Source organism: Quercus robur, chromosome 11, assembly GCF_932294415.1.
Source record: "Quercus robur chromosome 11, dhQueRobu3.1, whole genome shotgun sequence".
NCBI lineage: Eukaryota > Viridiplantae > Streptophyta > Magnoliopsida > Fagales > Fagaceae > Quercus > Quercus robur.
In genome coordinates this window covers 3,728,087-3,739,562 of record NC_065544.1, presented here as the reverse complement: position 1 = coordinate 3,739,562, position 11,476 = coordinate 3,728,087, and the positions used below count along the sequence as shown (strand labels likewise).

General features: G+C 34.3%; 1 protein-coding gene across 1 annotated transcript; it reads left to right on the top strand.

Moving 5' to 3' along the window:
* LOC126707721 (uncharacterized) lies at window positions 1–3,875 on the top strand. Its single transcript, XM_050407586.1, has 6 exons — window positions 1–794; window positions 979–1,076; window positions 1,928–1,952; window positions 2,520–2,640; window positions 2,733–2,867; window positions 3,131–3,875. The coding sequence occupies exons 1-6, from the start codon at window positions 254–256 to the stop codon at window positions 3,333–3,335; spliced, it is 1,125 nt and encodes a 374-aa protein (XP_050263543.1). The 5' UTR covers window positions 1–253; the 3' UTR covers window positions 3,336–3,875.
* Window positions 3,876–11,476: the final 7,601 nt, after the last annotated feature.

Genomic DNA, 11,476 nt, shown 5'->3' with positions numbered 1-11,476 from the left:
TTTTTTTTTTTTTTTTCTTCTTCATGTTCTTCTTCCCTATTTATTCGGAGAGTTTTAGGTTTTGGTGACGGTTGGGTTTGCTCTGCATCTTTAGTTTCCTCATCGATTCCAATCTCCCATATATATAAACAAATTATTAAACACAAATCTTTGGGTATTTTTGGTTTCTAAATAATCATAATAGTAGCATTAGGAAGAGTATTTTTTTATTTTTTTATTTATTTTTTTTTTTTTGAGGTGGGTTGTGTCCGGTATGTTAAGGTGGATCATAAAAGGGCAGAGGCAGAGGCATTGGTTGTTGTTGTTTTTTGCTCAACAATCACACATGGCTACTTGCTCTACTAGTAGTAGTAGTTGTAGTAATTATTCTAGTATATTTCGAAATGATCCCATGAATTTGTTCTTGTCTAAGAAGGGTTTGTCAGGTTGTTTCAATCTCAAACTCAGATGTTCTTTGAGGTTTGATGCTACTGACGACGATGATGATGACGATAACAACAGCATTGATCACCCTTTTCACAAGGGTATAGGATTAGGAATCAGAAAAGGGAAAGGAAATCCAAAGGCAATAATTAGAAACCCAGCATTGGTGGCTCCTCTTCCTCTTCCAATTCCACCTCCTCCGCAGCCATTGCAGTTGCTTAGTGTCTTTGATTTGGACACTGCCACTGCCCCTTTAAGCCAAACTCAAATTCAAACCCCACAAGAATCCTCGTCGCGCCGTGGATCCCCTCTTGGGTTCCCTGACCGTCCTCTGCCTGATAAGGTTGTTGTTGCTGTTGATGTTGATGAGGGTATGTTCTTTTTCTCTCTATTCTTTGTGTTAAGTACTTTTTGCAACATGTTTATTAAATTTATAATGTATTGGTTGACCATTTATCTGGGTTACTAAGTTACCAACACAGAGCATATTTTTGTTCTCTCATTTTATGACTTGTATATAATTATATGTTTGCTATTTGCTTTGTTGATAAGCAGTTTTGGGGAACTTTGTGTCGGCTCTGAACAGATTTATAGCGGATCGTTACTCTTCAAATCATTCTGTTTCCGAGTATCATGTCTATGAGTTCTTCAAGGTATTACTGTTTGATTGTCATCTTTATTCCAGTTGCTATATTGATACAATAATATATGATATTTCCTGTTATGTCTTTGTCCTCTAAAGAATGCTCCATATTATATATGTATATCCCTCAACATTTTGACCACTTCCTACACGTTAGCTGCATAATTTTTATTTGATATTTTATCATCAATAATATTAATGCCCTTGAGGCAAAGCTATAAACTATTATGTGGGCTTTACACATTAGTTGTTACTCGTTTGTTATAACTTGCTTCCTTTTGTGTCATGAATAGTTGAGTACCTCTGTGAGTTCCTGAAATTGTGAATTATTTTGCTTAGTTCAAGTAAAAATGCTTATAACCTTCTTGATTTGATTGTGTCATGCATTACAACGACTTACATTATTGATGAAATATAACTGGACCTGTTTTGTGCTGGACTACTTGTGAGAGTTGAACTCCTCTGGCTCTGGATGTGCTGGGATTAGATATGTATTATAAGTTATGCCCTTAAATTGTACAAGAGAGCTTGTCATGGATTTTGTAGTAATGTTGGCATTAAAAAATTTATTTTTTATAGTTAAGTTATCCATGTAATGTGGGTCTTGAACCCAAGACTTTACTCTTCAGCTCATTCTTAAGGGAGAAGGAAGGGTCTTGAGCCCATTGGCATTACAACTTATAAATGCTGAATACTTAAGTCTATGTGTTCCACAATTGTTACCGGCAATGTGACTTAAATATAATTTTATTGTTAACACCCCCCCCCCCCCCCTTCCTCCGCTTTCACCCAGTTCTATGGTTGGAAAAATGTGTTTATTTTTCTTTATGTATTCTGATGCATCCTTCATTTCTGTTACAGATATGGAATTGTTCGCGTGATGAAGGTGCTGCAAAATATGACCATTGGATTGACTGATTTGCATCATATATGACTATTTTTTAACTTTCATTTGCCTTTCTTAATTTTTAAAATATGCAACTTGAGTTTGAAGTTTTTCTAAACAATTTATGTGATGAAATTATTTGGTTTTACTAGTCTTGCTCTTTTGACTCTTATCAAGTTCATTGAATGAAGTGTTTTGTGTGTTTTGGGTGATGTTTATCCTGGACGAAGGGTTCTCTTAAACTTTTTAATCAGTTTTAATAATGACCTTTTGAAACTGTTGGTTGATTCTTTATGGATTTCTATATGGACATACTGAGAAATATAAATGGGAATGCATGGACCTCTTAGATAAAATGAGAAGGGTTTTTTTTTAAAAAAAATGGTTTGATGTCCATGGTGTGCTTTGCAGGGTACTTATTTGACTAATGTTTAAAAAATGGTTTGAGATGAATTGTCTAGCTTACTGACTTCATCTTGTTATAAGTATGAGATATTTCTGCATCAGAAATTCAGAATCGGTGCTATACTCATTGAAATTGTGCTGAAAATCTACTTATGGTGACAGCTGATATTCGTGTCCATGAGTTCTTCAAAACCTCATACTTCAAGATGGGGATCCAACCTCTTCCAGGTGCTCGGAGGGCACTTCATAAGTTATCAAGATTTTGCAACCTATCAGTTGTGACGTCTGTATTATTAGTCAAATTTCTTTCAGCATGCATGATTATTTAAACTGATGATTAACTAGAATTTTGGGCATGTACATATGCATTACCAGGTCTCGGCAGAATGCAATCAAGGACCACACAATTGATTGGATTGAGAAGCATTTTCCAGGACTGTTTCAGGAGATTCAATTTGGCAACCACTTTGCTTTGGATGGAGAGTCTAGGCCTAAGTCAGAAATATGCAGGTATGTCCACGAACTACTGTATTGTATCTCAATGCCTGTAATTTGTAATTTTCAACCATCTTATGTATTCTCAAATTTTTTTTAACTCGTTCTTTAAACCTTCAATTTCAATAGTCTGTTCAAGTACAGTGTAATGTCTTGTAATGATGCTATACTAGCAGGTTGTTAGCTCCTTTGCGGACCATCACTTGTCGGTCTGTGTACACCTCTTGATTTTTAGAGACTTACTGCAGAAACATTTTGTCTTGACTTGTATTTGGCAGGTCCTTAGGAGCTAAGGTTCTGATTGATGATAATCCAAAATACGCTATTGAGTGTGCTGAAGCTGGAATCAAGGTTCTACTTTTTGATTATGAGAACTCATATCCTTGGTGCAAGATAGAGTCTGTCAATCAACATCCTCTGGTGACAAAGGTTTATAATTGGGAAGAAGTGGAGCAACAGCTAATCTCTTGGATTGTGTCCTAGTTTTATAATCCTATCACCGAAATTCACAAAACATCATCCCCTCATAAAGATATGGTACTGATTGATGGATTCTAGAAAAATAAACTCAGAAACATTACAGTCTTTGGTGGAGGAGCAGAAAGCAGATGAAACAAACGGTTGGGGGATCTTAGCTGTTAGAAAATTTGTAAAGATAAAGTGAACACAGTTCTATTTCCCCCCTTCTTGAGCCACATAGATAAAAATTGGATTTCATGTAAAATTTTGGGTTTCAGATTGTTAGATGTGATGGAGACATTAATGTCAGTGCAGTTAAAATCATTTGCAGGCTGTCTCCTTCATTTTAGTGTCTGTTTTGGTCATGTAGCTCATGGTTATTGTTGGTTATTGGAGTTTAGGCACAAGGGTGCGATTGTTTAAGCTTATGAGTTGGTCTAATTTTTAAGCCAGTTTATGTATAGCTTACATAAAGCATCATTTTTTTTTTTAATAGTAAGTTTGTACTTGTACCGGATTTATTTTTTGAACCAAATAAATCAATCTCAGCACTAAATTATGCAAGGTGTATCATTTTCTATTACATCATAAAAGTTCAAGCATGGTTATAGGGATCTTAAATGTTGCAAAGTAGTTCACAAGTAAAATCCCAAGAATTGGTCCAAGAAAAGAAGGGTTGTTCACATGTTACAAGTCAGGTACAAATAAATATTCATTATTCACTATAAGAAGTTTCATAACTGTGAAGGAGTAAAGAAACAGCTACTCTCTTCGATTGTTTCTTAGTTATATCACCAAAATTTACAGGACAGCATCACTTCAGTGAGATGTGATACTGAATATAATGGACGCTACTGATAGATGAGCCAAACAAGGGTTGCGGGTATGAACTGTAAGAAAATTTGTAAAGATGAAATGAACATTGCTCTGTTTTTCCCTTCTCGAGCCATGCAGATAACTTGGCTTTCAAGTAATTGGGTTTCAGATTGTTTGATGTCATGAAGACATTCATGTATTTGTGCAGTTAAATGGATAGAATTTACTTTCAATCTGATTCAGTGACGGAGCCAGGATTTTGGCCTAGAGGGGGCAAAATTAAAAAACAATATTAAAAGTAAAATTAATCTAAAAATTTTTAATCAATAATAATAACAAAATAAATAAACAATTGCAAGAAAATATGAATATATTTCATTGTATTAAAATAAATAAACAATAATAACCAATTCATAATCATAGCTACTACAAATTTTACAAACAGATGTGATAAAAATGTGATTAATGTTATCTAAACAATATAATGAATATATGTTTGAAATTATTTTTTGTGATCGGTGAGATGCCAATTTGTAAGATACAAGAAGTAAAATTTGTAATATCTTTAACATCACTTAATGATAAAATGCTGTGAAAGATATCACAGTAAAATTTGTGAAAATAATGATATTAAATAAAAAAGAAAAAATAGTGAAATAGGTGCAACACTAGGACAGACCAAAGCTACTAATAAGAATAGTAAAATTGGTAAAAAGGTACCTGATTTGGTCTTCGAGAGTAACTTCTTTTTCCTTTCTTTTTCCTGTGTCACTTTCGAGCGGGAGTCCTTTTTTTTCTTTTTCTTTTTTTCTCTATGTCAGGGAGTAACTAGAGTAGACTACATATGAAAGGATATTTTGGAGTTGGGGGGGCAGGTGCCCCCCTCGCCCCCCTCTGGCTCCGCCCTTGATCTGATTTGAAAGAAAATTCCTCCAACTACTAGGTGGTGGTTAAAATGATCATCTATGTAACTTTTAAAAGTGAGCATTTGTTTAAGCTTAAAAGTGGGGTTATTTTATTTTATTTTTTATTTAAAGCTAACTTATGTATAGTTATTTAAAGTCTGTTTTTTAGAGATAAAAACTATATGCTTACACTTTTACTCAATATAATTTTAATGAAAAATTTGATGAATACTCTTAAGGGTATTGGTTTAAGAAATTTTTTTAGAAACTTTTTATGGGAAAATTAAAAAAAAAAATGACAAATTTTAGCTACAAAATTGATTATAACCTTAGATCTATTTGGATACCGCTTATTTTGCTGAAACTAAAAATTTATTGCTGAAAGTACTGTAAATAAAGGTAAAAAGTAGCCGAAATAATATAATAAGGCTCATAAATAGTGCCAAAAAATACAGTGGGGCCATAAATAGTAGCAAAAATAAGACTCATGAATAGGACTAAAAAGTACAGTAGAATCTATAAATAATAGCAAAAATAAATTGAATAGTGAAATAATTTATAATTTTCTTCTGTATCTAAATAAAGACTTAGCATGCCTTTCCATGCCTCATTCCTTAATTGGAAATGGCCAGGAATGTGGAAGATGAGCGATGCATAGGCCAAGAGGCCCAAGACAGATCAATCGAGGTCATCAAGAGTAAACATAAACCAACATCAGCATTAATTACCTTGCTGCCTTGGAGGCTACGCTTCGTTTCAACGTTAGTATGGATTTCAAGTGATTATCAACGTATATGCGTAATGTGTTCATCAATTGCGCGCAGACTTTGACATTTGGAACTCATGGAAATTAAAATACATGCACTTGTTATGACGTAAAGCCGCGTGGGAACCATGCATGAACAACAACACTTAGGTAGATTATCAAGATTCAAGAGCAGCTGCTTCATTCTTATCACAATTCACTGATTATTGGTTACTTTTCTATATCAATAATAGATGTTAGGTCATAGGTGATTGGTGATTGGTGATTGGTTTTTTTCTTTTTTCAATAAGAGTTCTTCATTAATTGTTTACGTGAAGATTATTAGGTGGTTAGGTATCCAGAGTTATTTATCTCATCATTTTATTGTTATTATTTTGAAGATCAGGGCAAGCATAATTAGAAGTTTTTAGAATCCTATCTTTTTCACTCATATTTGAGGTAAATTTTGACAAATTCACAATTAATTACATCTTTTTCTTATATCCTTCATACTTGTAAAATTTTTAGAAAATTAAAGATAATTCACTATTAATTACATCTTTTTCTTATATCCTTCATACTTGTAAAATTTTTAGAAAATTAAAGATCTATAGCTATGTCATCAATAAATTGTTTAAATTGCAAGTTTTTGTAGTTTAAAATTGTGCATAAAATATAAGTTTATAGATCATATAGTAAATAATATCTGATTGATACAAAATTTAACATGTGCATTAAGAGTGTAAAGAACATACAAGTCAACGATTCAACGGTTAGATTATCAAAATATGAAGTAAACATACACACCAACATCAGCATTACCTTGCTGCCTTCGAGGCTACGTTTCGTTTCAACGTTAGTATGGATTTCAAGTGATTATCAACGTATGTGCGTAATGTGTTAATCAATTGCGCGCAGACTTTGACATTTGGAACTCATGGAAATTAAAATACATGCACTTGTTATGACCCAAAGCCGCGTGGAAACCATGCAGGAACAACAACACTTAGGTAGATTATCAAGATTCAAGAGTAGCTGCTTCATTCTTATCACAATTCACTGATTATATATTGGTTACTTTTCTATATCAATAAAAGATGTTAGGTCATAGGTGATTGATTTTTTTTTTTTTAATTTTTAATTTTTAATTTTTTTTTATCAATTAGAGTTCTTCATTAATTGTTTACGTGAAGATTATTAGGTGATTAGGTATCCAGACTTATTATCTCATTTTATTGTTATTATTTTGAAGATGAGGGCAAGCAGAATTAGAAGTTTTTAGAATCTTATCTTTTTCTCTCATATTCTAAGAGGTTGGCCATCGACATTGTTAAGTTGCATATATAACTCAGCCTGATAAGGTCGGGCCATATCAACATAGCAATATATATTACTTGGAAATTCTTCAATGGAAGTGGTGTTCATATGGGAACTGAATAAAAATATGAAGAATGAGTAATTATATATATATATATATATATATATATTACTATATATGTATGTTCTTACTATGCATAATAAAATAAAAAAGAAATATAAAAAAATTTAATTAACTATTTAAAATTTTATTCTAAAATAATATATAAAAAATAAGTTTATCAATCAAATAATAAATGACATTTGATTGACACGAAATTTGACATGCACGTTAAGAATATAAATAACATGTGATCCAATGGTTAGATTTTCCAAATATATAGTGTAAGAACGCAATTTGTGACGACCGATAATAATGTTGGGTTCGCACGTATAAAGGCTCAAACAATATCATTTATAGAACGTGGGTTTGAAAGGCTAGGCCTTAGTCACCAGACGGTGGTTTTTTCGTGGTATTCATACATAATTAAATTGTATTTGCTCTAGGAGTCTTTCTCTTGGAAGCGGGCTGGGAGGCTCTGGTTTTTGGCCATTTTTCCCAGCCCCTTCCTTGGTGCGTCAACCTTCATATTATATAGCCCTTCTTGATTGATCTTAGCCCTCCACTTGTTGATCAGGCAGGTGCCTACTTCAGTACCTGTCCCATCAGCTGTCCCTCTTTGCTTTTTGTTAGTCGCGATGATCGAAGTCACCCTGTCCAGGCGTCTTTTCTCATTAACATGATTAGGACGTTGGCGGGTGCATTTAATGCGAAGGGGACGTATTTACCCTGAACCAGTTTCGCACCGTACCCCCACGTGGGTCCCATTCTACACACATCTCCTTCAGGGGGCTTTTTGGGGGCAGCCCTCAACGAGATGTTGCTCTTCCCTTTGAAGTCTTGGAGTGCCGAGGACAGGGTCATCCTCGACTGTGTCCCCAGCATTTCGGCCCTTCCCTATTCGTCCTCGACAAATACCCTTCTCGGCACGGGCCTTGGGCCCTGGTAGATCGTGGGCCGGATCATAAGTTCCCCGGCCCCACATATAGTTTTTTTTTTTTTTAGTGAGAGTTGTAGTTATTGAGTACAATCGAATTGTAGTCAAACTTGGTCCTAAAAGAATTGCACTTTATTATAATTGGTACAATGTCTGCATATCTAAGTGTTTTATAATGTTTTTCAGAAGTGTTTTATAATGCTCATTTAGAGTTTTTTTTTAAAAAGGTCGGTCCATATCAATGTGAAGATATATATAACATGCAAATTCTTCGACGGAAGTGGTGTTCATATGGGGGCTGAAAAAAAAAATGATAAATGAGTAATTTTGTAGTAATATAAAAAAGCAAGATAAAAAGAAAAAAGAAAAAAAAAAAAAAGCAAGTATTTAAAATATAAATCAAGTATTTTATAACTCTAATATCATATGTGTACTACAAATTTTTTTTATTAAATTTGACAAATTGGCTAAATATTGATAATAATTTTTTTTAAAAAAAATTGATAGAAAGTCATAAAGGCTTCGATGGCTCAAGTTAACTAATCTTTTTTCAGCAATATCTAGACACTAGAGATATACTAAAATGTACAATAATGCAAAAGTTAAAGTATCTTATATTAGATTAAAGATCATAAAGCATAACAACTAAAACCCTTATTTGTTTACTATTTATTACTCGAGATAATTGTTAGGGTGTGTTTTCAACAATTAATATATATACAACTCATATTGATAATGAGATTGTGACAGTATTTGAATAAAGATAAATAAGCTTAAATTAGGGATGACAATTTTTCTCTGTCTCACTGCGCTTCGTCAAGCATGGGTGTTCCCCGCTGGGGCAAGATTTTTTCCTCGCACCTCGGGCAAGGTGAGAATGATTTTAAACTTTTTAGCCTTGCCTTGTTCTACTCTATTAGTGTTAAAGACTTAGTTTATATTACTAATTGTAGGGTCACAATTTGGGGCCCAAGCCTAAAAAGTATGGGGTCTTGGTCCAAGGAGCCCAGAAACAATGAATTTGTAGAGAATGGGCTGTAGAACTAGGTCTTAGCGAATTAGACAGTGGTTAATATTGGGCTATACAACAGTTGAACACAAGTGAAGCACGTTAATATCCATAGATCCTCAGTCCGAGGAGATAAGATGAATATATGTTGGTCCCTGTTCAAAGATTACGGTTGTTTGTACTGCTCCTCTATTCTCCTTCCTTTTTTCTGTCCCCTTTTCTCATGGGAACTCCCTTTCTTATATAGTCTTCTTGAAGCCATCGTGACCTTACACTTGTTGATCATCTAGACTCTTACTTGAGTGCTTGTCCCATCGAACACCCCCTTTCAGCCTTCTGTGAGTTGTAGTGGCTAAGGCAGCACTGTTCACAGGTTCCCTCCACATTAATGTGGTCAGAAAATGTGTTAAAAATACAAGAGCTGTTTAGGCCCCAAATTAAAAGATTACGACTAGATTGCTTTTACTCTAACTTATCTAAGTACGGATACAAGAGTAAATAAAATGCAATCAACCGATACTACTCTAGTGCATAAACATGAATAACAAACAATAAAAGTAAAGCACAAGAGAAATGGAAGAGAGATGCAAACACAAGATAACACGATGATGTATTATCGAAGAGGAAACCGAAAAACTCAATGAAAAACCTCTCTGCTGCCCTCCAAGCGGTAAATCGATCCACTATACAATAAGTTGGGAAACACGAATAGAAAGAGACCTTCTAAGCCTAATCTACCCAATGTACCTAAACCCTCCAAGTTTCTATTCCAGCAAAGCTTCTCGGAACCGTGTCTTATCTAACTTTCCGGATCCCGCAATGTGCTTGATTGCATCCGCCAATACCCTCTACACTCTGCATAGGTGTGGGTTGTGTTTGTCTACAAATCTCCTCTCAAGGTATGACAATGGGAGAGGGAAGGAGAAGAGGCTAGAATGATTTCTCACTAAGGATGAGTAACTCTCTCTCTAAAAGATGGGTGTGTGTGTGTGTTGTAGAAAACCTATTTAGGATTTTTCTCTCTAAATGGTCTCCTTTACATTTGTGGGTAATGAGGGTATATATAGTATAGGTGAAGGGTACAAAAGTCACACTTAAAAATCCTCCATGCAGAGAGTCTTGTGGGTATCTCACGGAAAGGCCTTACCCGCGAAATACTCGTGAAATTGACAGTCTAGCATGACTCTTCAGCTTCTAGTCATGTGTTTCTCACATGCCCTTTTCGCGGGAACCCTTCTTACGAACTTCTTGAGAGCTAGTCGTGAAATGCACTAATCTTCAATTAAGCTTGAGTTTACACCAACTTAATATTAAACCCAATACAATAAAATCCCACAAAATATAAGGAATAAAATTAAAACAATTACAACACTTTTTGTCATGGAATAAAGCCAACATAAAACATAGTTGTAAATCACAACTTTACAAGGACATATGTGAATCATGTTAGGAACATATATTAATATAGAATTGGCTAATCCTTTGACAAAACACATTTTACTTGTAATTAGGTAGATCTAAGATGTGTTTAATGCTTTAAGGAATAAGATTTCAAATTCAAGTGTTAAAATCATGCAAGTCTATCCAAGAATCAAGTGAAGAAATGCTAGATTTTAAAGTTTGACAGCTAACTTAACAGTTAGTATCTATCGAGGTTTAAAAAGCTATTTAAGCCCGATACTTGACAGCTACTCAATAGATAGGTTATCTGTTGAGATTTAAGAAAATCAGTTTTTCAGATCTGATTTCATCCAATCCGTGTATAGATGTTTGAGCTTTCTTTTCTCACAACCCTAAACATATATAAGGATTGTCTTAAGGGTCGTCACAGTTGATGCACCTCAATGCAAAATTTTTTTACAAGCATATTGTGAACCAGAGACATATGCCCTAGTTCATCTTTCTATTCAAGAAGCTGCTACATTTGTACACCATAGGGTTTTGTAACTAAGGAGTTTTGTGATCTTCATCGTATTGATGAATTGAAGAACTTTGCAGCCAACATCTTTCTCAAGTTGGTGAGTAAGCTACATACTGGGATCTGCACATCGATTAGTTAGTCACATACTGGGAGCCATGCATTGAAAGGAGAGATTGTTACTACAGAACAAGTCCAATTGGGAATTGGGGTAAGGGTTCAAGTTAGTGAGTAAGCTACATACTGGGATCTGCACATCGATTAGTTAGTCACATACTGGGAGCCATGCATTGAAAGGAGAGATTGTTACTACAGAACAAGTCCAATTGGGAATTGGGGTAAAGGTTCAACTGTAAGTTGGTATAAGGTACTAAGATTCATTTACTTGTAACCGCTTGTTTTTTTTTTTTTTTTTTTT

Coding starts and splice junctions, on each gene's coding strand:
- LOC126707721 (XM_050407586.1), top strand. CDS start 254: ATGTTAAGGTGGATCATAAAAGGGCAGAGGCAGAGGCATTGGTTGTTG. Junction 2,641..2,732: donor TGCAACCTATCAGTTGTGAC/GTCTGTATTATT, acceptor ATGCATTACCAG/GTCTCGGCAGAATGCAATCA. Junction 2,868..3,130: donor CCTAAGTCAGAAATATGCAG/GTATGTCCACGA, acceptor TGTATTTGGCAG/GTCCTTAGGAGCTAAGGTTC.